Raw genomic sequence first — 27,186 nt, forward strand, 5'->3', positions numbered from 1 at the left:
TTAGCGAATACTGGCGGGGTAAGTTGAGGTTGTAAGCTGCAAACTGCGTACGCGTTAGGCCTTTTGAGAACGGCAGCAGCCCACCCCCGCACACGCTAGACACAATTAAAGTTTGAGAATACATTTTTCTTGACGACAAGACACCAGAGCAAAGTTTTACTGTAGGAAAATAATTAAAACTACATTTACGTGCAATGCAAGCTGATGACAACTATCAATCGCACTGAAGTGAGCACACACAGCAAGGGTAATTTTGGCCCGTTAAATCTCGTGAACAAAGCAAATGAGGACATACATATTAACATGGTGTTTTCACTGACATAAGCGCTCTTCGACAAAAAAATGTCAAAATTGAGGCCTGAGTTTTTTATTTATTTTTTGAAAATGTACTTTTTTGAAAAAAACTCGCTTCTTTAACTATTTTCTTCTTATTTTGCGCTGCCTGTAGGAAAACGATCTTCCGCATAAATGTTGCAAAGGCTTCTTGAAATACTTGACACTGTTCTGAAGTTTCTGTGTGAAATAGGAAAGGCGCCAAGGCGCATCAAAACATAGCAAACTTTCTTGATTTGGACCGGGTTTGCCATTTTTTCCACGTTTTTTTTTTTTGAATTTTTGAGGACGGCATAAAAAAGCATGACTGTAATTCACAGTAATGCGTATTAAAACCAACAAAAAAATTTTCGACATATCATTTATAGTTCGCGTTAAGTTCGGCCGAGAAATACGAAAACATTGCAGTGAACAAAAACAGGAGGTCCGCGCCGCCACCTTCAAATATTTTTTTGGCACGCTGGGAGCGTTTCTCGGAAATAAAATTTTCGGTTCCGTGCACTTTGAGTGTGCCAACATAACATATAAAAAACCCAGGCAAAAGAAAAATATCGACCGGGCAAGCGTGTTCGATCTCTCGTGGAATCACCCACAGATCTCTGCGAGTGCTCGAAAAGCGTGCATGGAACATGCTATATACAAATTCATAGCGCGAAGTTTACACGCCACATATCGGTCAGGTGCCATATTACGTAAGTATATATCTATGAATGATTACTTGATTAACTGACTGATCGACCGATCGACCAACAAGTTAATAAATCAAGCAATTGATTGATTGATTGATTGATTGATGGATTGATTGATTGATTGATTGATTGATTGATTGATTGATTGATTGATTGATTGATTGATTGATTGATTGATCTTCCCTGCGGCCACGCCAGGAAATCCATACCAGGTTTCGTGTTAGCGAAACCTGTATGGATGTAAGAATACCATCGACAGGGTATGAATTTAATCTTGTATACAATACGTAAGTTATCAAAAGCCCATTACATGCAACCATATATAGCGCACGAAACTTGTATTACGGATAGGCGAGCCACTAGGAATGGCAAACCATACAGCTAAAACATGATGTCTGTCTTGCCACAAAGCAACAGAGCCGTGTACACTCGATAGAAGAAAAGTAGATACAAAAAATCTAATCGAGCTGCGGCGCGTGTCTTTTGAAACTTCAAAGCGAACTGGATGAATATCGGTCGCAGATATACGAAACCGCTCACCGCATCAAAGTCCAAAGAGTCAAAGCAAGACGCCGCGGCATTGTGAAACACTACACGAAGAGCAAAATGCCTATTGCTGACGCGCGTTCTTCTTACATTAAGTCGGGGGAAAAAGAAAACGACAGCCGCCGTGCGCATATAACGTGTTATCGGCACTGCGGTTATGGGACTGGCCCGCGAAGCGCCCATATGAATACGAACGCACGACGACGCGACGACCCAATAAAGCGCATGCCGGGACTCGTTACCGGATACATCAAACGGTGGATGGTATTCTGGAGGCACTGGATACAGTTTCTTACGGAAGCTTTTTACAAGGCACGTGAATATATATACTCTATAGACACGGTCCTGGGGCTCAGCGTCCAAAACCACGTACAAGCCTTTGGGCAAACCGGATACGAACGGGCAGCCCACCAAAGAAATTGCGCATACCAGCGAGTATTGCGTTCCAACTATATGCGATGCGGGTCCTATTGAAAGTCCTTATTGAAATCTCTTGCAACCACCTGGAGATGCCGCTAAAAGATGAGGTTACTTGCCATATACTCAATAGAGCACGTACAGATAAAGAAAAGAAGTAATACAATGATACTCTATAGATGCTGCGCTTAGTCCCACACGAACGAAGTTTCCATGAAACGTAATGGCCTATGAACTTTTAGAAGGTATTATAGAGTTAATACGATATGTTAGTTACAGTTCAGTGCACTGCGCCTGAAAAAGAGACAATAGGCAGCACGGTTACACAACTAAATTAATAGTTCAAGCTCCGAGAATCGACACATCCGTCATGGAATGTGTGGGCAAATATTATCTTTCTTAACGAAAAAAAAAAAAATGCCGCTTCTTGATGCAGCAGTCAGGACGCACAAACCGTGTAAGATTCGCTTGGCGAAACCCGCGAGGAGACTTCTATAGCGATATCGCTGTTTCGAACGTTGGCTCGTGCATGTTTTTTTTTAGTGTCAGGAATTTCGCGCTAAGTTATAGGTGACTAATTAATATAATTACAATAAACGAGCGGCCATAGACACACAATGATCGATTATCGAAGGCCAACGATAACTTCACACGCGTGGAGCAGGTAGTCGAACATATGAAATGAACACATTCCTTAATGAGCTACATTCCACTGAGACCACCAGCTATACGGGCGTACAGCTGCAGATACAAGACCTTCTAAATTAACCCACAAGGAGAATCGTTATACAGCGGGTCGAGCAGGTATACGTCAGTACGTCATCCGATAATAGCTCGAACGCGTAGCCATCGCTTAAGAGCATACAGACCCGTGCAGAGAAGTACAAGGCAGCAATGCAGACAGAGGCAGCGAGCGAGCGAGCGAGCGAGCGAGAGAGAGAGAGAGATGGGGGAGGGAGGGAGTCGCAACCATTTCAGGCTCGTCTAATCACGGAATGGCGGCCTAATGAAAGAAACACGGCCGAACGAACTGCACAACCAACGCCGTCGCCGACACGGGCGGTTATTAAGGTAAATACACGGCACGCTAATGAGCTGCGATGTTACAAAACGTGTACGTAAATTATACGCTCGCTCCAACACGAAACGGTGGCGCAACTGTATAAGGGAGAACACCTGTTGGCGAAACTGCGGCCACGGTGTGTGCAGAGAGACCAAGATCGTCGCCCATATACTGTACACGTACTACGGCAGCGAGATGTACAGCGGTGGTGCGTGATGTCGCAATTTGCTGCTACGCACTTCTGGTCACTTTCTTTCTTTATTTATTTCTCTTCCTTTCTTTCTCTCTCATACTCGTACATGTCTGTAGGCAGGTACGGGCTCGACGCCGAGCAAGGAGACCACGAAGTTCTGGCTCGATGTTCAATTAGCAGCAAAATTACTCGCTCTTGGCGATATAACAACGTGCCGGCTTTAATTGCTCCGTGTCAGGCGGGCTACAGCCCGTCGGCGGCGCGACTCGGTCCTTATATATATAATATACGCGACACTATAGGGCGACACTATATGGGTGACGACAATGTCGCAACGAACCCGTTTAGTTCTTCGTTCGTTTATTACTCTATTTATTTTGCCTTCCACGCGCCGACATATCACACTGTATATAACGGAAAAGAAAGAGCTATCGCTCTGCGTGAAGAGGTTGAGAAACGCTTACTGAGTACCGTATACAGTTCTAAACAACAAAGCAACAGGAAATAAAGGAACAGGACAAAACGAAGCACGCACGATAGGACGCGCACTGTGAACGGAACAAGATCATTTATTAAAGTCTAACGCTTATTACACGCTCGTGGAATGCTGAAAGGGCAGTATTAGAAACCAAAATCCGCGCGCGACACCTACGCACCAACATCGCCCAATTCATAGTGCCGTTCGCTCCGTCAATCTTCTCGGCATTCCCGCCTCAAAAGCACAATTTCACATTGTAACCCATGTACGAACGTAAGCGCTCGGATGCACTCGAAACTGCGTCCGCCGTGACGCGCCGCTCAAACGACCACACTATTTACCCACGCCCTTCATACGCTGTGACGCACGCCAAAGAGTGCAGTCGCTTGGGCCGCGACGACAGCGACGTTAAACATACACCAAGTGCAGCTCTTCGCTCGATTACACAACTTAGAAGAGCCAAGAAGAATAATAAGAAAAAGGGTAAAGCGACATCTCGCTACGCGAGCTTAGCGCGTCGGTGGCACCGCCGAAACGAAATTAAGGGGCAGTTGCAAGCAAGCGCGCATAGAAACCGAAGAACTCGGTAGGCTACGGCGGCCTCTGAAAGGGTCGCTGTCGACGCTTCTTTTGAAAGCGACGAGATTGAGTGGCGAAAAAGGAGAGTCGAGAAGCTATTAATAAGATTATCACTTAAGACCCCCCCTCCCCTACGCCAGGCGCCGTCAGCAACAGCCTTAAATAACAAGCGTACGCACACACTCGGCAGTATAAACGCGAACACGCGAGGATTATGCGATGCCCCCCCCCCCCCCTTCCCATCTTCACTGCCGCGCATCTGGGTCGCGGCACGCGCTTTCTTTCTTTAGAACATCGACGTCGCTCCCATAAGAACGGGGCGCGAAGAATCGCAACCTTAAGAGGAGGAGAGTGAGAGAGAAAGCACTCGTGGCCAGAGAGAGAGAGGGAGAGATAAGCGATCCCAATTAGCGAACGCGGTCGAAGTTCGGGCTGCCGTTACCGGGAAAAAAATCGAAAGCCGAAAGCTGGAGGCAGGAAAACGAGCGCGCGTCGGTATTAGCAGTAACGGGCCTCGGTAATGCCCTCTCCTCTTAAGCCCCCTTTTTACCGGCCGCCTAAGCAATTTCTGCGGCACGCTACACGAAGGAAAACAGAAGAAGCTCAATGACCTCTCGGTGAAATGGAAGGTCAAAACTAAAGACACCGCGCAAATTTTACCAGCTTGTAACTAAGAGAACAGCTTAGGCGACTGAGATATTTGACTAAAGGTTTCGTTAACCAATCACTCTTCGTGTTCAGCACGCGCGCACTCAAGCGATGAGACACGTTTCGTATACAGCTGTCTTGAAGATTAAACTGGCGTACCCGCGTGTTTATATCTAATTAAAAGCAACATAGATTACTACCACCACTACTGTTCCGTTACTCGTGCCATTGAACTGTGCCCGCCGAATACCTTCGAGAATGTGTGTCCCGAAAATAAAAGAAACCGATAAAATTAATCTCTACTGACCGAATTTGAATAGTTATTCTCGGCGAATTGTCGTGCACAGCGTTCAGAAACCGAGCACAGAAGATAAGGGGCGACACTACTACACGCAAACTACACGGACGGCACGTCCTCCGAGCACACTTAAGATACGAGCGTAAGTCGTGATCCAATAATGACCGCCGTAGCGTAGCAATCGCACATTTGTGTATTCGCGAGGTTATTGGCAGGACGCCTCGAGCTATACATGACATTTCGTACAGACTGCTGCAAAAGAAATCGAACGCTAAAGTGTGACGCAACGATCTAAGACGCGTTTACTATCTGCCTCCAGAAAGAGGGCTTCGCGGCAAGCTGACACGTGTTTCAGTGAAGCCGCACTACAGGAAGATAGAGGCACAATGTGAGTGGGGCGGACAATAGGCATACACAAGACGCACAGTCAGAGTAATATTAATAGAGAGCACAGCCACTGCTAATATAGCTACGACCAAATGAAGGAATATAGCGAAAGACACGCCAATTTGGCGAATGCGGGGGGAAGAACAAGTGACGAATCAGCGGTTAATGTGAGAGAGATTGGTTTACATTATTTGCAATATACGGTTGCGTACAGCGCTGGCGTTACCCAAATAAATGCGGTAACACCACCAGCTACTTTCGGCCCCTGGCTTCCCACAAACTCGTTAACTTTCTTTTCACTTTGCCTGCGCCGATGCTACCACCTTAAGGTCTTTGTAGCTAGGCTTCAAACTTGATCTAGCGGCTCCTTCTAACTATAAGGCTCAATACCACCAACTTGCAGAGGGATAAGACTTCTATTCCTAACGATAAGTACCGCGCGTTCGAATCAACACGGTAAGCTGCGATTATTCATATACAATGTCGGAAAACCCCGCCAGGGTGGCTTTGTCGCGCCATTCACAAGAGCGAGAAAGTTGAAAACAATATCGTTAACACCGTGAGCTGAAAGAAAAAAAAGAAAAGGGACGATATTCCAGCCACCCATTGAAACGAAACAATAGGCGAGGAATGTGTGCGAGTTCAAGCGACAACGCAGTGAAAGGACCCTCCCTGACAGTTAACTGAGAAACAAAATAAACGACATGAGAGGAGACAGAAGAGTAGGAAAAAAAAAAAGAATGCGTAACACACGTCACGTTTATATAGGAACAATAGACAAAGGCGCCCGAGGAGAGAAAAGGCCTGCCGCCACACGCCCTATTCCCGCAAAGTTTCGTCTACAAGAGGCGTCGCCACACCGAGCGCTGAAGGATATATTACGCAAGAATAAACGAGCGCCATAAAGAGCGCTCTCGACACGCCCGCTTCTGATATTCCACGCTCGGTGTTTTCTTCATTAGGGCGCCCCCTATTCAAATCCCGTCGGGATCGACAAAGGGGGTCTCTCTCTCTCTCATCGTATACGCGCACGGACCCCCCCCCCCCCTCCCGAGAGAAAAGACGACGAGGAGGGGACAATCTGCGCCAGCAAAGTCTAAAAAAACAAACAAAAAACACGCACCGCAAAGTAGTCCGACCCGTCGAGCACGCGACAGCGGAACAAAAGGCAGAACGTGCGAACCACGCCATGAAGAGAGAATGAGTGAGAGAAGACGTTAACATAGTGCGCACGCGCAAAGCGTTTGCCCTGGGCGGCCATTTGCAAGTCAATAACTGCCGGCTGCGCACTCGAGCGAAGAAGACGACGACAACTCGGCGCTCGGTTCGAGAGCCAGAACGCAAGTTGAAAAGAAGACTTCGTGAAGGGTGTCGTCGTTCTCAAGGCGCCCCCCAAGGAAGAGGAATTATTCTTTATTTTCTGCGTTTTCATTCTTCTTCTTCAAGTGCGAGGCATTCTGTACGGAAAGTAAACTTTGGTTTCAAATGAAAAACAATTTTGGTTCACAGAAAAAGAAAACGTTTTCAGGGCTACGTTTGGCGAGTAAAAAGGCCCTATAAATGTAAAGCTGAGCATCAACAAGACGAAATATTACTTAGGCCCAGGCACGTAGGCAGGGGGGGGGGGGGGCGGGGGCCCGGGCCCCCCCGAAATTCGTCCAGCCTTATATGTTCCCGGGCAATTTTTTTTTTCTTTTTGCCATGAAAAGACTTTCTTTCGAATAATTAGGCCTTGGGCCCACCCCGAAAAAAAATCCTGGCTACGTGCCTGCTTAGGCCATTAATAAATTATGAAAGAAAACTGCGTTAAGAAGCCACTACGGATGCAGGTGCATGAAAACGTTCGTTATCCGTTGCCAAAGTTTGCCCATTGTCCCATAATGTTGGCTTCCCTTGCGTATACCAGTAGGCTAACGCTGGCCCACTCTCGGGAAGTTGTGGCCAGCTGGGCGAGTTGGTACAGAAATTCGTTAACGAAACTGCGCTAATCCAACAAAGACGACAGAAGAAGAACACAGACGCAGCGCTGGTCCACTCTTGGCTATAGTTGGCTTAACGGTGGTTAGCGTGGACGTCTATAATTCTTCGCACACGCGACAGTTTCTCCCGGAGAAATTCGCCGCAGTTTTCGCGTCTTCGTTCAAAAGGCATTTCTTTTCCCGCTAGACCCCTGGAGTGCATCGCGCGTGTCATGTCTCCTGCCCTCGAGAGACCTCGCTCCCGCAAAAGTGCAGAATGTCGCGCAAGGTGACGTCAATCTAACGCAGACGCATACGATACACGTCACCTTTTCCGAGTATCGAAGGTGATGCCAACGTAGCACTCATCACGTGGGAATTATATATATATATATATATATATACAGTGCTGGGCAGTATCGAAGATACATGTATCTTAGATACTATCTTAGATACTATTTGGGTATCTTGTATCTGTATCGCGATACGCCTCGCAAAACGAGTATCTGTATCTGTATTTCCGATACATTCAGCAATGTATCGTGTATCTTAAGTTACAAGATACTGCCATAAAAGCACCACCGTGCGAAACAATAAACGTCGACCGGAATTCTGGTTCTCAAACTAATATTGCTGCCACTAAGCCACCTGAATAAAACTAACGATAGTGACATTCTTGTATATTTCCGCCAGAGCGCTCCAGCGAGCACAGGCGATGAGGTTTAGGCGTCCCTATTACTGGAGCAGAGTCACGTGATGCCGCTCGAGCCATCTCGACAAAAACAAGCCTGTGAACGTCTACGCGCAGCCTACCCTTTTTTTCCTAGATATTTTCTTTCTCTATAGTTATGTTGATATCATGACACTTGTTCATAGCCACTGCACTCTGCTGCGTACTCCTATGCGTGTGGCGTCTTTCGCACAAATTCTGATGCCGCTATACTGTCGCAATCCAAGTTTTCTTGCGTGGTGCTTCGTTGCAAAGTCTCACGAATGCAAGAATGGGGCTGCTTTGCGTCTCGCGGCTTTCACACATCAGCGATTTTAATGACCTCGTGGATGTAAGCTTGACTTACGTAAGTACTATGAGATCGCCTTATATGCAAAGGAGATTCTAAATACCGTCCCACTATCGGTGCCGACGTTAGATGCAATAGAACAAGCATTTACGTAACAGGGAATATTCTGACGTACTGTGTGTTTGTTCTTCGTGCTATATTGTTAGAAAAGTTCTTTAAATGATAATTGATTGTTAGTACAAATGCTCTCATTGCTGTCCTCCGTTTGAATCCCGTGCATTGCCTAGTCCTCTGCATAGCTTTAATATTGAAGGTGTTCTGAAAATCGTTCCTTGTCCGTCGAACCGAAAAGCTATCATCATCATAAACGGGTATGTGCCACAGAGATGGGGTAAATTCCCCTACTTAACAGTGGTCCACTAAAAACGAAGAAGGCAACAGTTAGCCCAACAAATTGCTGCGAATCGATGACGGCGAGCCGAAGACCCTAAGTACGTACAACGAGAGAATACCAGGTAACTGGAAAGACAACGGCGGCTTCAAGACCCCGAAACGATGGAAGGCGTACGCCAACGACGATGCAAGGCGCCTGATGCCGTCCAGCTCTTCTACTCGAAAGACTAAGACTGGTCCTAGCCATAAGCTGATCGGTCTCATGCGCCCTAATAGCGAAGTTCATCCCCACCACAGCCAAGTTAAAGCAAAAGTTCAGTAACGTTACAGTCAAGTTCAAGTCAAGTTCAAGCCTCGCTACAGCCAAGTTCAACCTCTCTACTGCCAAGTTATGCCTAGATAAAGCAATAAATATGCATGAGACCGATCAGCTTCGCTATGTGTCGAGCTTTGCGCGGCTTAGTGCAAGCTTTCAGCCATCTTTTTCGCCCGTCTGCTTATTGTAATATGTCATTTGTAACCTGCTGCTAAAATACGTTCTCTGTTTTATTCTTAATTTTTAACGGTCTGCGAACGTGGTTTTATTTCATATTTCGGATACTTTCTTTAAAAGCCCGAAAATATTCACCACCCAGCATGACCGCTGCGAAAAAAAAAATGGATCGGTCGTTTTAAATGTGCTCTACGATATGTCGAAGCGCAGTCGGCCCTAAAGTGCATAATAAAGATGTCGCATGATTGCCCTTATTTATTACCTGTTAAGCTTAGTACAAAACATGCCATAACGAGCGCCACATGACGGTAAACCAAACACCTTCGATTTCATTCAGCGGCAATTAACCAATTTTTTTTTAATATTTGGTGCTGCTTACGTGAAACACCCTGTATACTTATTCACTTTGACTGTTTAGTACGGAACCACCGGGCTATTTGACTTAATTATATTGGTTTCCTTTGTCAAGGTCACCTTAAAGTATTCTTATTGTCACAAATCTGTAGGTAGCAGAGCCAGAAGGGGCAATAGTGCGAATAGCAGTGATAACCTGAGGCGCTTTGTGCCTCTAGAAGACGTCTGAGACATTTCCTGGCGGCTCAGGTTCTCTCGAAGAAATGGTAATAGAGTGCACGTTAGTGAATAGGCTCCCATCGAACGCTTTACGCCAGCAGATAAGTAAAATATGAAAAATCACTGCAGTTTATGTCCTCAATTAATTATGAGCGCCGACTCTGTAGTTCATCGTCTTCACACGATGCCTCACAAACAATATCGCTACCAACGTTGTTGCTGCTTACACCTGTCGGTGGATGCGGTATTACGAAAACAAAATACGCTTGCGGACAAGATAAGAGCTGCACAGCGGTATTTGTGTAATTGTGCGGAGGCTTCTTAATGACGTTCTTGCAAGTAGATGGCAACCCGCTAGCTGGTCGCCAAGTAGAACCGCGACACCCATAAATTACAGAAGTGTCACGCAAAAACCACTAACAGCGCAGCGGTTAAAGAGCTGTCATGTTAAGCAGCCAAACAAATCCGAATATGTTGTTTAGGAATTAAAACTACTATACCTTGACCAAGAAATTTGTATCTTGTGATACAAACCGGCATTTTGTTAAAATTAAACAAAGTTGGTCGTAGTTAAGAAATTTTTAAGTAAACACAGTTCTACATAGGCCTTTGCTGCTTCATTATATAGACCTATAATAGAAAATTTGCAAGTGTATCGAAGTATCTTAAGATACAATTGGGAAGTATCGTATCGGATACATTTTTTCGGGGAGTATCTTGTATCTGTATCTCAAATACTTCTTTCCCGAGTATCTTGTATCGTATCGCGATACAATTTCAATGTATCTTTGCCCAGCCCTGTATATATATATATATATATATATATATATATATATATATATATATATACACACACACACGAGACCGATGCATGCATGCGGTACGACGGGCGCGTTTCACGATTGACGAGCCAGCTGGAAGCTGTCACGCGTCGATCAGATGCAGGCACGTTGCATGCCGGCAGGAGAGCGGGTCGGTGTCAATGGGGAGAGGAGGAGAGGGAATGCTCAATCTCGCTTCTAAGAACCGGCTCTGACAGGTGAAACAGTCCCGCATGTGTTGACGCGGCGTTTCAACGCCCTCGAATAGAACGATGACAGACAGACGTGACTTCACCGCGTAAGTTCAAAACGGTGACGGCTGTAACAGAAATACAAAAATGAGCCTATAGTAGAGATTGATATGTAGACTCTATATAGCCGGGTAATGTAGCTACTTTGCGTCCATCTGGAAATGCGAGGCTGTCATGACCTACAGTACATATATTACATGTTCCATAGAGTCTCCGAGTATTGCCCCCCCCCCCCCTTCCCCCACTCTATCTGCCTTTTTGTGTGTGTGTGTGTGTGTGTGGGTGGGGGGGGGGGGGCTATGTTAGTTTGACAGCCATGTTGCGAAGGATGCAATTAAAGAAACCAATATCATTGCACTTGCTTTTCCGCTTTCCAACCTAAGTCGTCGTATATTTATCTGCAATCAGCAAATCATACATATATTTGCAATGCTTGAAGAATTGTAACTTCGCATTCACAGATCGGTCTCGACTCCACACTTTCCGTTTGAGGTATAGTCGTCATACACATTTCAACATCGATCATCGGCAAGTAGATGCAGCTGCAATTTCACGTGAAGCACGTTCAGGTCGGCAGGCGGCACTGTCCTACACGGGGCATGAATGCACCAAACAAGCGCGGTGAGTCATGCGAAATACATTTCAAGGGTGATGCTCTGATCAGCATTACTATACACTCTATAAGACCTTTGACTCACTTTTTGTGAGTACTGACTTGCCACGTATATGACTCTCTTTAAATAGACACGTGACCTCCCTTTCGAGATCATTATACTCTTGTCGTAAAGCAGTGAGACCAAAGAGAGAGTTAACGTTACTCGTTACTCTTTAAAGAGAGTCAAATACGCGGCACGTCGGGACTCACCGAAAAGAGTAACATATATACTCTGTTTTTTCTCTTCTCTCTCTCTCTCTCTCTCTCTCTCTCTCTCTCTCTCTCTCTCTCTCTCTCTCTCTCTCTCTCTCTCTCACAGAGTGTAAGGCGAAGGGAAACGAAGGCGCGATTCTGATTAAGGGATCGAGCGTATGCACTCTCTTACCAGAATCCGCAGGATAACACTTTCTTCTTAAGAGAGATCGGAATATCGACGACGATCCGACTAGTCTTATCATTACCCCGAAGAGCGACGTGGCCGAAAGCGCGGTTTCGTATGGCCGTGTAACAACACGGCGTTAGGAAAACCGTAGTGAACGGTGTGCTCCGTAGTGAGTGGTGTGCTCCTCCGAAGTGCACGATGACACCCACAGCTGCAGGGCACCGGTGGAACGCCGCAAAAAAAGAAAGGGGGTAACGCACTTACCCTTTCGCTGTCGCTCTCACTATCACACTGCAAAAGATGGAGAGAAAAAAAAACGGAACAAACTTCGTTAGCACAAACGTATACCGACGGTCATAAAGAAAAGGAAGCAACTTCAAGACAACAACAGTTAAACGAACAGGCACTCAGGCACACCATCAATGTGCACGAAGGTCTTGGCTAACATATTCCTTACGGTGACAAGGAAGGGATGGTGGACTTGAAGCAAGGAAGAGCATTAAAAGGTAAGCGTTTCGTAACGTACATCCCTTATTCGGTTAAGGGTAATGATCAGATAAGAGAGAGAGGTTAGTGTCACAAAGACATCCCCTTAAGTATACATTCATTAGCGAAATCCGACACTACGTTACGTCCTCTGCAACACTTGAAGGTGAAAGCGTGCTGCACAATTGGTAATGCTTAAATTAAGTGATAGAACCGAAGACCGCACTTCTTGCAAGACAACAATTCGCAGTGTCAGAGACACGCATTCATTTACCTTGACACACTCAGTCAATGGCATTGTCTCCCCCCCCCTCCCCCACTTTTCGCACCCCACTTAGTGTTGTTGTACATCTGATATTCATTTTCCGGTGAACATCCCTGCCTTTCGGTATACATTTCTCTCTCTTTCTCTCTCCGGTATCGGCCCAGCTTGGCCGAATGACGTTGACATCTGATGAAGTCATGCGACGATGCCAACCTATGGTGTCACGTGATTACGTCATGACGACGTCACAAATTTTGACGATCTGTCAAGTCGTGATGATGTGACATCGTGACGACGTTAGTTACGTAGGTCCCGCAGGTTTTTGTACCGCATGACTCGCCTGTCATGTTTTGCTGAAGGGACTCCACAACTAGACACTTAAGCCTTTCGTCTTAATAAAACAAAAGCTGCTATGTCGCGTTATAAATATTGAACTTCAGGCGAGCTGGTACTCTGTAATAAATAACAACGAGACACAAGGGACGAACAAGGACGCACGACGCAAGCACCACATTTTGTTACACGAGTCACGTTTATAAGATCTCACAGGAACGCATTATACTCTTCACGTGAAAGGTCTCAATCTTAAAATTAATTGCAACACACAGTTGTTCTTTAACAATAACTCACAGCGTTATGGTCCTGGCTGTCGCTGCCCTAGAACACAACACGGAGAAATCATGTATTAACGCAAACATAGCCTTTAAAAAAAAAGAGCAAAACATAAACTCTATTACGACAAATACAACGTCAGAAAACGAGAGAGCTACTGATACGGAAACAGCTACAAATGGCCACTTTTCAGTTTTGTTTCTTTCTTAGTTTTTTTTTATCATACTATACTTACTCGTGTCGCTGATGACATGCGTCTGTTTGCTTCTTTGTCTGTCGGTTTCCTTGTTCTTTGTGTGTTGTTTGTTTGTCATTGCGCACGCGTGTGATCGAGTGTCATGCGTACATGAGTAATGTCAAATTTACGCGTCTAGATCGTCATAAAGGTGCTGTCGACAATGTCGACAAAAGAAGGACGGCAGCGCTCGCCTTTCCAGCTAATGCAAAACCACAAGCCACGATTTCGCCACCGCTGTCAAGCACAACGCGATCTTTAACAAAACGAAAAGAACAACATAGAAAAAAAGAGAGCAGAAGGAAACAACAGAGGCACGCCTTCCGTTTTCCACAGTCTACAGGAAATCTGCCGATCTCTGAGCATACAAGAAAAATAGAAGCAAGCGAGAGAAAAAGAGAGGGGGCGGGGACGTCTTCATCCTTAAAGAACGTGTCACAACCGATTCGAAAAGAGACTGCATGCGAGAAGAGGCCGGATCTCCCCGTCGCAATACAGGGAACGAAAAAGAAAGTTGACAGCCTCTGTATCGCCCCTGCAGCTCAGTTACATCCGTCAGGAAAAGGCAGTCATTACGGCGCGCGCGACTCAGAAACCGCAACCAAGCTCGAGCCGCTACAACGAGAGAGGGAGAGAGCGGGGGAGGGGGGGCGACAGAAACCGCCCGCCGCGCCAAGGGAGTGGGTCGCCATCGGCAAACACGCCGTTTTTATACCCACCCCTCTTTACCCCCCGCTCCACACCCCCTCCAAAACCGAAACGCCGCAAGACGCGCCTTTGACGTTTGCCGACGTCGACAGGGAAGGGGATGCGGCAGTCGTGCGGCGCTGGAAGCGCGTGTTCTGCCAACATCGTTGTTGGTTGTTGTTATCGTTGCTTCTGGGCCGCACCCCCTGAACCCGCAACGCGGTCCCTCACGCCAAGTTGCACAAGACATTCACGCGCGATGGCTCTTCAACAGGACGTACTTCGACGGCCGAACAAGAAGTCGGGAGAAGCAGGAAACAAAGGACGGAGGCTGAAGACGTACAAAAGAAAGAAAGGAAGGAAGAAAAAAAAGAAAGAAAGAAATTTACGAACAAAGGCTGACAGATCCCAGCAGGTCGAACTCAACCGCACACACTGAGTCTGGGCAAAAAGAACAAAGAAATGCGAAAAAGCGGGCAAAATAAACGAACAAGAAAGATGTGAGGAAGTAAACATACACGTCATCGCAAACAAAAGTAACAAGAAGAGAGGAAAAAAAGTTAAACCCAGGAAACGTGGGCGCCAGATATCAGAGCTGTCGCCATCCAATAGAGAGGATGAAATAAAGGAAGGAGGAGAGGGGGAGGGGGGAGGAAATCGGCAATGCGCCCGGTCGACTTGTCTCCAGACACTCGGAGACAATTCCGGTGGCGGGGGACGGTGGCTCGTTGCGAGTGGTGGGTGTATTGAAAGGAAAGAAAAAAGGGAAAAAAAAGTGCGACAGGAAACAACGGCAGCCACCAAGTGACGAGAACAGCGAGCGAAGAGACGACAAGGGACAGGCGGGAATGCGCATCGTCACTTGCATCACGTTCGCACTTGCATCACAACCTTAAGCTCCAGGCCATTCGGGAGACGATGTAGTGTTTCTTGGTACTGAGGTGAACGGAGTGAAACGCGGTGTGTAGGCACGCAGTATTGAAGCACCCTACTGCTATTTCATGCCGTGTCAATCCGCGTGAGCTCTTGTAATAAACTGTGTTCGCGAAAGCTGGCTTCGCTGCATACAGTGTTCTCGTGCGGAGAAGCCCACTTTACCGGGTACCCCCTATCACGACTGCGCATGCCTCATTCCAATACGCGAGCAATGCAAGAACAGCGATCTTGCGCGCTTTTAGCGCGTGACAATGCGGATATTATCATATGAATGAATCAACCAACAATTAAATAAATCGACCAATGAATCGGTCAAACAATCAGTCGGCCCTTACCTTCCTTAGCACCGCCCGAAAAAGTAAACTGAAACATATGCCGCATATTTACCAATATCCATGACGTCAAAAGTAAGGTTGCTTCCACTTTGCTCGAACAAACATTAAATTATTATTATTATTATTATTATTATTATTATTATTATTATCGATATGGCATGAACAGTCAAATTCTAGTCACTAATTTCACACACACACACACACACACACACACACACACACACACACACACACCACCACACACGCACAGCACACACACACACCCACCACACACACACGCACACACACACACACACACACACACACACACACACACACACACACACACATTCATGCCTAAACAGCAGGCGACTCACCCCCCTCCTTTTATTTTTTCTCTTTACCATTAATTATAATATCAAGCTAAGGAAAGTTGGGCGAGTTGGTCCGGATTCGTACTTGAAAAGCCACAAAAAATAGAAAATAGAAAGACTACTGCGAAAGAAAGACTGAAAAGAGAACGACGCCATATCAAGTACGTTAGTATCACATATATTCCCCATCAAAATGACGTCACCACGCTCGCAAATGAAGGCTGTATGGGACACGACGTCGCTGCCGCCGCCGGGATATAGATGAAGGCGAAAAAAAAAAAAAAAAAGCGACACCCTAACCACAATCTCGTAGTGACAATACTGTGAAGAAGAGAAGTTTCAAACGAAGCACCCGCGAGAGGAAGCGCTGCCTGCCACAAAAGAACAACCTAGATTGACGAGTTACGTGTGCGTAAGAGAGACAGCAAAAAGAAAGAAAGAAAGAAAGAAAGAAAGAAAGAAAGAAAGAAAGAAAGAAAGAAAGAAAGAAAGAAAGAAAGAAAGAAAGAAAGAAAGAAAGAAAGAAAGAAAGAAAGAAAGAAAGAAAGAAAGAAAGAAAGAAAGAAAGAAAGAAAATCAGTAGGGCAAAGCACACGAGCCAGTGCTTTAGAAAGTATCATAAGGCGATGGAAAAGGACGAGAATCCAGAGATCAGAAGCCGCTGGGGGGAATCGTAGCGGGAAAAAAAGGGGGCAAAAAAAGCGAGATGACTAAACAGCGACAGGGTCAGGGTATAGAGTAACGAGAGTGGGAGTGGAAAAGATATAAGAAAGGAAGAGAGACAGAGAGATACGGAACAGAAATGCGGCGAGGAGACCACTTTCCACTGCAGAGATATAGAGCAGAGAAAAGGCGAAAAAAAAAAAAGAAAAGGAAGATAACGGGGCACCCAGAAGACAATCTCCCGCACAAATAATCGTCAAATATCCGCCGGAGCGAACAAACCTCCCCCGCCGCTCCCTTTTCAGTCATCTCGTCACGCTTCTCGCTGCCTTCTTACTTTGCTTCTCTTTTGCTTGTCTTTCTTTTTTTTTTTCCTTTTCGCCTCTCTGATTCTGCGGCAGTTCATTCCTTTTCTGAGCCCTTCGTCTGCAGCCGCTCCTCTTTTTACCCGAGCGAATCAGGAAGAGAAGCGTCCGAAGGAGAAGAGAAGAGCGGGGAATTGGATCGGGAGAAATAAATGAAGAGACGGCCAAAAACCGAAAACGGGGCAAACTAGAAGATGGGCGGAACTATACGCCACACAAGCGCGCGAAGGAAAAATAGTAGAAACGAGCCCCCCAAAAAAACGCGACGAGAAGACGAACTGTCGACAAACTGCGGGGTTCGAGGAATTGATTTCTGCCGCGAGTCTCCGACCCCCGTGCGCTCTCTTTATTTCCGCCCCGTCGGCTGCCTCTGGTGGTCCCAGTCCCCCCTCTCTCTCTCTCTTTTATTTTCTTTCTCCATACCCTGCTCTTTGCCGTCGTGATTCCAATGCCTACAGGCTTCTTTACGTTTTCGTTTTTCGATTACGTAGAATATATACCCCCACTCCCTCGTCTTCATTCCCTTCCTCCTCTTCTTCTTCCTCGTCGACTTGCTCGGAGTTGGTCTTCGTTTGCCCACCCGTCTTTATAAATCTGGCTGCCGGTCTACGCCGCCATGTCATCTCAATCGCAAAAGAATGGGACACGCGCTGATTCCCTTCGTTTATCTCGGCATGACGGTACCGGCGCTCGTGCGCAATTTCGTAAGCTTTATGTGTCGTAACGGGGCATCCTAAAGTCTGTGCGACAGTACTGCACGTCGTTCCTCTCTTTCTCGCTGCTTTGTTTATGATGTCGCTGCTGATGCTTATGCTGCTGCACTGGCTGCTTTGGCGCACTGTGACATCCGACAAACGACTTGCACATACCTAAGCGGCGTTCGTATACGCGTGGCCTCCGTGATCAGCTCCGGCAACGCTCCACTGTGACGGCGCCTTGCTGGAGCTAATCGCGGAGCCCACGGAATACGTAAGCAGAATGATATTCTTCTTGCATTCCATAAGGTGAAGCACTGAAACAAATGGCACATAACTCGTGTTAAATGCAACACGTGCGCTGATTTATCGTTAGCCTTCATTTTTATTTTTCCTCCCGAAGCAATTTTTCAACAGCCAGAAATATAGTGAGCAAGAAGTTATATCCCCATGGGATCGCATTTAGTAATACACATCCATAATGTAATTATATTTAGACGTCAAATCTCGGGACGTGACACATAGAAAACGACGTTGACACGAAAGACGTCAACCTTTTTTTTCCTGGAAATAAAGTTAAAAATAACAATGCGAAATAATAGCAAGGGTCGCTTTCACCACTTGCTGCGCCGACGTCTCACAATAGTTTCGCAATCGGTGTCGTTAAAATTCACTGCCTTTCTTTTTTAGCACTTTCGGCAACGGCAGATAATGCGTCATCGAAATCCGAACGTAGTAAGCAGAGGTCAAGTAAGTACACTGATAATAATATGCCGCCTAACGATCGAGAACAAAGAAATGATAAAAAGCTGTGACGCATTAGCACACGACTACGTTAGTGTTCGAAGTCTGACTTTCCAGCGATCGGCGCAGCCATTTTACGTGACCTTTTGCCGAGTGTCATTCACAGCAACTACGCGGCCTACGACGCTCGCAGTCACGCGATGTGACGCCCTTGCGAAACGACCTCTCGAGTATGTTGAAAAAGGGGAGAGGGGAAGTGGAAAGGGGGAAGGAGAGGGGGAGGGGGAAAGGGAACGGGACAGAGAGAGGGGGAAAGGAGAGGGGAGAGGTGATGTGAAGAGGGGAAGGGGAGAGGGGGAAAGGGAGAGGGGAGTTGAGAGGGTTTGCGCATGCGCAGTAAGGGTGGTCACGCCGCACACCACCACCACCACCACCGGATTGAACTCCGCCATAAGATGCTTCACATCTAAAAGCGCCACAGTTGCTATTATCTTGCGACCACTACATGGGACCTGAAACGTACAAGTACGGTCGACGGAAATGAATATCACGAAACCAAAGCCGCTGTGAAAGAGCTTTACAAAGTTAAAATCAATCAAGAGAACTATCAAACGGTCGCACCGATCGCTGACGGCACTACAGGCGAAATGAAAATGGCACGTGCGTCAATAAAAGGGCATATTGCTTTACTCTCTGACGACAGGGAAAACTATACCGTCAAGACTTGTCGGAACACGCTATTTCGTAGTCCAATGAACTACGCTTAAATAAAATAAAAATTTAAAAAAAACCAGAAAGAACGCCGATCCAAGTGACTCTTGCTGACATTTTCAAAGAGATACAGTATTCACAAAAGAGGCCAGCTCGTGAAAGATAATAATAATAATCTCTGGGGTATAACGTGCCCAAACCACGATATGGTTATGAGGCACGCCGTAGTGGAGGGCTCCGGAGATTTCCACCATATATGGTGCTCTTTAACACGTTCACTGACATCGCACAGTACACGGGCGGGCCTCTAAAGTATTTCGCCTCCATCGAAATGCGATCGCCGCGGCCAGGATCGAACCCGCGGCCTTCGGGTCAGCAGCCGATACCCGCCAACTATTTCTGCACTCGAACAAAGGGACGCACCGAACTGCAAGAGCTAACGACTTCACCGTCCTGAAGGTCACCAAAATTTATGTATACCACAGCGAAGTTATGTTATGTCTGGCGAGTTGTTGCACGCGACCTACATTTCGTCTCGCTCCGCAGCGTTTACACAGACTACAGCAGAGACATGGTACGAATCGAACACACGGAAAACGCGAAGGCGCAAGAAAAGTACATATATAATAAACAGAAAGAGGCTGCAGCGCATCACGTTGCAAGAAAGAATGGATTCAGCTTGACCAAAGAAGCAATGAAAGATAAGAGGAACAAGCAGGCAGAAAATAAGAAACGCAGAGAAGACGCTAGTGCCAAGCAAATGTGACACTGACTGCTTCGGTGCCGGCTCAATACAACCGGTGCAAGAGCAGAAGGGTCCGCCGAAGGTGGTATGAGTGAACTGCCTCCCATCACTCGATCTCCTCGCCCCCCCCCCCCCTTCCCACACACACACTTTTTGTTCAGACGGATAGTGCGGGGAAGGAAGCGGACTTTGACAAATGGACCCGGGCCAAAGCGCGGTGGGCGTGCGTCGGGAGTGTCCTCCTATTCTGGTCGTCTTGCCCCGCGGTACAGAGAAATGAAAGGCCGGAAAGTGAAGGAGGGTGCGAGAAAAAAAAAAATGGTAAGGGCGGTTATTTCGAACGCCTTGCGCGAAGTTCCACAGCCGCCTCCAGAGGAAAAACACACGAGCCAGCTGCACTGCGACATAAGTTGTGGGCGGTGTGGCAGCGACAAAGTCCATTTTTCATCGCGTCGCGAACGAGTCAAAAGAGAGAGAGAGAGAGAGAGAAAGAAATAGAGAAGAAAGAGAAACGAAACGTAATGGAGCGCGTTGGACTGCAGCTTTGTTAGGGCCATTTCGCGACAGTCCTTCGCACCGCCTTCCGGTTAACGGAAGCATAACGCTTGCCCAATGCAGCAGTAAGAGTGTTACCACTTTCGAGCCCGCAGTGATCTTTCCTGCTCACGCCCTCGCATGCTTTGCGGCAGAAAGTGTAAAACGTCGCCACGTACGAGGAATACCGGTGCCTCGGCAAAGTGATAAATCCTTCTTACAACCAACATTCCTTTCTGAGAAAAGAAAGACAATAGAGCGCGGTGTTAGTATAGTATGATTACGATATCGATAGCGCATCGCATTACAAGTAGATACCGACGCTCACTCACAGCTACGTCACACCGAATAATAAGCATCAAATACTGTTAGCTCCGGTTCTCGGAGGCCTTCGTGTAACCTGCAGCCAAAAGCCAGCGCCGTTATCCGGGCACTCAGCCAAAAGTAAAAAAAAAAAAAAAAAACGGTATCTGGATGCTAACCCTTTGTATATGACCACATTACATACACTGCTTACGGCCGAAACAAATTTAAAAAAAAAATTGCTTCCGAGTTATTCTCAGTATTTGTTCAGACTATCACTGAAGCTGCATTTTCTTTACGTCGCAACAGGCAAACGCATAGAAGAAACGCTATGATTTGACCTAACGAGCAGAGAAAGCATGCACCGTGTTTATAGCTTGACGAACTATGCGATTCGCTCATTGCGCTATTCGATTCGTATTCCAGTCGGTCTCACACAAAAACGATTATTATACACAACCATCATAATAGACGATTTCATGTTCACTGCCGGTCGAAGGCCTCTCCCAATGATATCAAATTTACAGCCCCTGTCCTGTCAAGCTCGTGAAATTTCATCCTTGCAAACCTCTTAATCCGATCACCCCTGCTAACTTTCTGTCAACTTCGGCCGCGTTTCCCACCCCTTGGCAACCATTCAGTTGTTCTAACTGATCATCGGCTATCGCTCCCATGCACGCGTTACGTGAACGGAACAACATGTTTTTTTTCTCTCTCTCTTAAATGGCAACAAGAATATCGGCAAGAATACAATCTGCAAAGGGTATCAAGCAATCACTCGAATCACGGCACGTGAACTCACCAGATACTTGTTCAGTATAATATGAAGTGCACAGGCGAAGTGTTCGAGCCACGGTGCAAGCGCACGCGCCGTTTGCAGGATGCAATCCCGGAATCAATTTGCACACCACCCGCGAAATCGTCCACGCGAAATTCGCGAACAACGGCGATGGCAGAAACGTCGACGAAAATAAAACAACCGAAGCCCGCGCCGCGCACTCCTACCGGCACTCAAACCGTTTCCAACATATTCCTTAGTTTATCCGCTTTTTTTTTTTGTTTTTTTCTGTTATTCTTTCGTTTTTAAGCCACAAAGGTTCCGTGAGCGTGTGGCAGCTTCAGATGTAGGGGAAAGTGTAAAAAAAAAAAAAAAAAACACGGGGGCACTCGCTTAACCAGCCGCTTTGCAGCAGGTGCGCTACATTAACATGACCCCGCCGCAGCCAAAACGAGAACGACTCTGTTTGACGCTGCATGTAATTCCCGACTGAGTCTGTTCTTGCTCCATATATACGGCTTCTTTCTCTTTTGTCTTGTTGTTGGCGTCCAATGTTTATTGTTAACCTACCCTATATTCAAACTCATTGCTATAACCGCTGGCAGAACGCGGTGAAATTTTCGGGCCAGCCAACTGCGCGACGTATACGAATTTATTACTGATTTTTTTTTTTCTGTGCATGCGCCTGTACAACTAACTGCACAGTACCAGTCGGCAATCGTTTTATACTTCGTAAATCTGCGACGAGCATCCGTGCCATATGCGACGGCTGCAGCTGTTCAGGGACGGGTCAGTGTAACCGTGCGTCGAGTTTGGTTGGTACACAGATAAGTTGGCAGCTGCGCGCGTAGGCGAAAAATTTTAGTAGTTTGTATGCTGCCTTCAAAATGAGTTCCGTTACTAAAAAACACAGCGGCTCTGAAATGCGCGCGCAAAATAAAACAGGTCCATAACCTACTTGCGTGCAAAAAATACACCCCTTTCACTGATCCCATGCTCACCCGAGCAAGCGAAATAAGCACGGTCATGTACGAAATTAGGCGTGACTTGATTTATCGAATGATTCATTGATTGATTGATCACAATGACCCAAAGTAACACAGCCGAGTCTGACACGCCCAGATCCAGTAGAAGTACAAATTACTACTGATCACCTTCACTTTTTTTTCTCGTCGTGAATATCGAGGTCAGTGCCAATTTATGGCTGCACCAACTATTCCTTTGTACTTCTGTTTTCGCGCATGAGGTCCAGAAAACACCAACCAGCCCAACAGCAAGTTCTGCCGCATACACAGTCTTCCACGCCAAGCAGCGCCAACGAAGGGGGCTCCGAAGGGACATCCTGACCGAGCACGCACGGACAACAGGCGTGCGAGCAATGCTGCGAAAAGCCCGACACTTCAGGGGGGCGAGATATAATGTATACATATACTACACACTCCCACGAAGGGTGGAGGGGCTGCAGCCACGTATAAGCGCGAGCACACACACGCGCCGGTCGAACGGGAGCGTGCGAGCGCTCCGACTCGAGAACGGCGGGTTTAATGAGGCGCGCATTATCGAATTAAAGGCTCCCACGAAGCGTTAACCGGACCGGCTGGCCAGCCGCGCCCCTAGCGCGTTTTGCAGGAGCCGGCCACAAAGGAGGGCTGTGGCTCCATTTCACTGACAAAAAAGCATCGTTCACCTCCCGCAGTGGGGGTTCGGTTGCGAAGTGCGAGAGAAAGTGTGCGTAGGAGAGAGAGAGAGCAGCTAGACGGTCAGAATCCCAGCGGCCAAATTCTTCCCCGGCATTCCCGCTGTCCACCCCGTCTCCACCATCCCCCTTATTCGACCTCCCATACCCTCTCTGCTGGGCGCGTGCCACAGTTCAACGGCCCGGGCTGCTCAGTTGACACCCCCTCGCGATTCATCACTCAATCCTTAATTACCCGCAGCCGCTCCACAGATTGGCGTATCCGTGTCAACCGGCGCAGGCGTACACGAGCGCCTATACGCTTCGCGCGAAAGGAACTAACGAACGCGGCGCAAGCCAAGTAGCGGCGGGCCCTCGACGGCGCGATAATGAATCGTTCGAAAAACCCTTTTCACGCGGGCGAGGCGCGTGCGCTCAGCTTTTAACGCGCTGACGACGAAGTGTCAGCCATTGTCTCTCGCAAACGGCGCGCGAACCTTTTCTCGCGACGCTGCCCCTGTAATGCGATACTCCATCTAAAGCGACGAACTCAAGTAGCGAAATGGAAGCGGCGAAATGTAACCTGAAAATCCCTTAAAACGGTTCTGATATCTATCTGCATGAACCGATACGAAACGACGGAAGTCCAGGAAAACACGAGCAGTTCCGGATCAATACCCGCCATCGTAGAACAGTTCAGGGAAAATGACGCGGTCTGACAACCGCGAAACAAAATCCTAATGGAGGTGAGCTCCTGTTGCTCGTTGAAACACGGAGCACCTCCTTATTCGGCACATCAATGGCAGCTTTTCGGCCAAAGTTCGTGCAAGCAATTTTATGGCGCGTATCCGAAACAGGAGGTCATTTCCGGCGTCGAGTGACTACACGGGAACGATTTAGCACCTACTAACTGCTGCCGTCCTTTTATTCACTGAGAAATGTGAATGCGCCTGATATATGTGCGGACAACGAAGAGAGGCCTAAAGTCGAGCTAATGGTGGATCTAACATTGCATGCACCTTTTTCCTCATACATACAGTTCCCCGCTATATCATCGTGTGCAAAACACAGTGACAAAATGCTTTAGCTCAAAGCAACACGGGCTTTTTAAAGCAACGTCGCGACCTTTTAGGCCACAGACCCTCCTGCTTGCTTCCTGGGTTAGCGGACTTATTGAGCGTATGTGATTACAAGCCCGGAACTTCGCCGCTCCTTTGTCTATTTTGAAATGGACAAAAATAAAGTTGATTGATTGATTGATTGATTGATTGATTGATTGATTGATTGATTGATTGATTGATTGATTGATTGATTGAACTGTTCCTACGTCGGCGGCAACAACAGTGACGTTTGTCCACTCCTCTAACGTATCTTCCCACTTTACCAGTGTGGGGTAGCCAACCGGGCTCAACCCTGATTAACCTCCCTGCCTTGCTTTTATGCCTCCATCTTTTCTACCCACTCATTCCCCTCCGCCTCCTCCTTCTTAGATCACACGTTCACGGGTGACGATTGTGGCACTGGCACCTCAGGGCAAACCCAGTCGCCCCATGGAAGCCGCAAAGGCTCCGGACAAGAGGAAAGATCCTCCAGACCACGACCATGCTGTGACCGTGGGCACTCGGCCGTCGCAGACAAGCACGCATACAAAGCTACCAAGCACACACTCACACACACGATAGACGAGCAGCGGCCGCATCGATCTCCAACGCGCCTAGCAGCGCTGCGTACTTCGGCTACGCACAAAGGCGAGCAGAGGAAGACGGGGAGGAAAGGGATGAAGTTGGTGGAGGAAGGGAGTACACCGCTATACAACACCGCAACCAAAGGCGGCCAACAACACGCTGTAGGCGCCACCGCTGCCACGCACGCTTTGTCGAGAGGCATCTTTCTCGCACCCCCCCACCCCCTTCCCCCGCATTCTTCCCTGATCGATCACGTCAGCCAGGTTAGGCGAAGGATTTGCGCCGTCTTAGGGGAAAATGCCCGGCGTTCTCGGGCCGGTTATCCGGCGGCCGTTGGCGCCAAAGCCGCCTGCCGCATTCACTGTCCCGTCTCCCGGCCTGCTGCTCGCAATCCTCCCCGTTCGCTCGCCGTTGCTCTTGTTTTGCTGTCATCCCTCTCTTTCCATCATCCCATTTCCCATTTTCTCGAGACCGGACACAGGAGGCAATATCCCTTGAGAACGCGGCTTCCAAGAAAGCCGCGCTTCCTATATCTCATCTCACCGCCGGCACACACACACACACACACACACACACACACACACACACACACATATATATATATATATATATATATATATATATATATATATATATATATATATGCGTGCACTTTTTTCGAAACGGCGACGCCCATCATGCATTGGAGGTCGTATTCCTAAAACTGAAAAAGAAAAAAAGAACGGCGTTTGGATCAATTCCGCTTCTTGTCACGGGATGCCACCACATGCCTGCACCGCGCTCCACAGTCTGCTAACATTGCACAGTAGTCACAGTATCGCGCACAGGAATCACAACGGCAGTGAGCGATCGCGTTTTCATCACGCGCGCTGAACGTAATGACGTGCGCAGACGTAACTTATTTCCCCCGTATAGTTTCAAGCGCGCTCTTAGGGACGAGAGGTGACACAATGCCCCGGTCCATGTACACACACACACACACACACACACACACACACACACACACACACACACACACACACACACACACACACACACACACACACACACACACACACACACACATCGACGCGTTGTTGTTGATTCGCTGAGCACTCAGCAACAGGCAGCTTGCACTTGAACTCTACCACTCGTTCCAAAAAGGGTCCCCCCATCCAGCGCCTCCCACCCACCACACGCAATCGATTCTTTGCGGCTGAAGCACCGGATGCGCGGGGAGCCCTGACGCAATTTCCGGACACCGGGAGACGAATGAGAAAGCAAGCGGCGCGAGGTTTCTGCACCGGATTCGCGTCCCGGTAAACTTCCACTTCTTAGTTCTATCTTCCTCTTTTTCCTTTTTCTTCTTTCAGGCAGACATGCACGGCGCTATGCAAACAAGCTGCCCACGTTTATTGATTCTCGGTCGAGTGTTTATACACTCCAGAGCAAACAAATGCCGAGAAGACTTCGGAAAACAGTTTTACGTGAGCTGCCCCGCGCATTATGAGCGCGCGCACTGAAGAGACCAATGCGCCAATGCGCCGGATGTCTATAAGATTAGCAAAAAGAGCTTCGTCGGGTGCATACAAAGGACTTAGCTCGTCTTTCCCTAACAACTTCGTATCCGCGTATTCTGCGCACGTCTATTCCGCCGTGCTCTTTTTTTTCTATGCATAAGGCATGATGTTCATTGTGTACTGAGTGCATGCTGCAATGCCTGTAATGTGTATGAGTCCAAACAATGTTTTGTGGGATCTGTCATCTATGTGTTCAATGGCGTATACTGTCATGACCTGTTTGGTACATAGTCTCTCTGACTTTCTCTGACTTTACCCTCAGTTTTCTTCGCGCCATACTCTTTTAGCTCTCATATATAGGGACAAGGGGCGATAACGCCACCACACTCGCACGTACGTTATTACGCAAGGGGTGTCAAATAGCGTGCAACACAGCGGTCGCTTATCAAGAGACGGAGAGGGAGAGACCCGCGACGGCCTTGCCCTTATCGGAGAGCGAAAGGCCGCGAGTGTAGGCCACGCCACGTGCTTCAACCCAATCGCTATACTATATACGCGGACGCCTATCGGCGTGCATCTGCACCCGCACACAATGCCTCCGCGCGGTCAGCGAGAAAAGCTGTTTCGTTGACCTATATGCCAGACCGCCGCAGCCACTCCGGAATGCGAAGCGCACCGCAAGACGACGCGAAGGCGCGTAGCGC

General features: G+C 47.6%; 1 protein-coding gene across 5 annotated transcripts in view; it reads right to left on the reverse strand.

The window, feature by feature from the left end:
• Nucleotides 1–27,186, reverse strand: part of LOC119390009 (autism susceptibility gene 2 protein homolog) — a 441,549-nt gene that overhangs the window by 147,006 nt on the left and 267,357 nt on the right. For 4 of the 5 annotated variants that reach the window (XM_037657511.2, XM_037657508.2, XM_037657507.2 and 1 more), the window contains 2 exons: nucleotides 13,558–13,584; nucleotides 12,441–12,467 (listed from right to left, as the gene is read on the reverse strand). In XM_037657511.2, the coding sequence (XP_037513439.1) occupies nucleotides 12,441–12,467; nucleotides 13,558–13,584 (54 nt within the window). The remainder of the gene's footprint in view (nucleotides 1–12,440; nucleotides 12,468–13,557; nucleotides 13,585–27,186) is intronic. The other variant, XM_037657509.2, reaches the window with a different exon arrangement.

Source organism: Rhipicephalus sanguineus, chromosome 4 (assembly GCF_013339695.2).
Source record: "Rhipicephalus sanguineus isolate Rsan-2018 chromosome 4, BIME_Rsan_1.4, whole genome shotgun sequence".
Taxonomy (NCBI): Eukaryota; Metazoa; Arthropoda; class Arachnida; order Ixodida; family Ixodidae; genus Rhipicephalus; species Rhipicephalus sanguineus.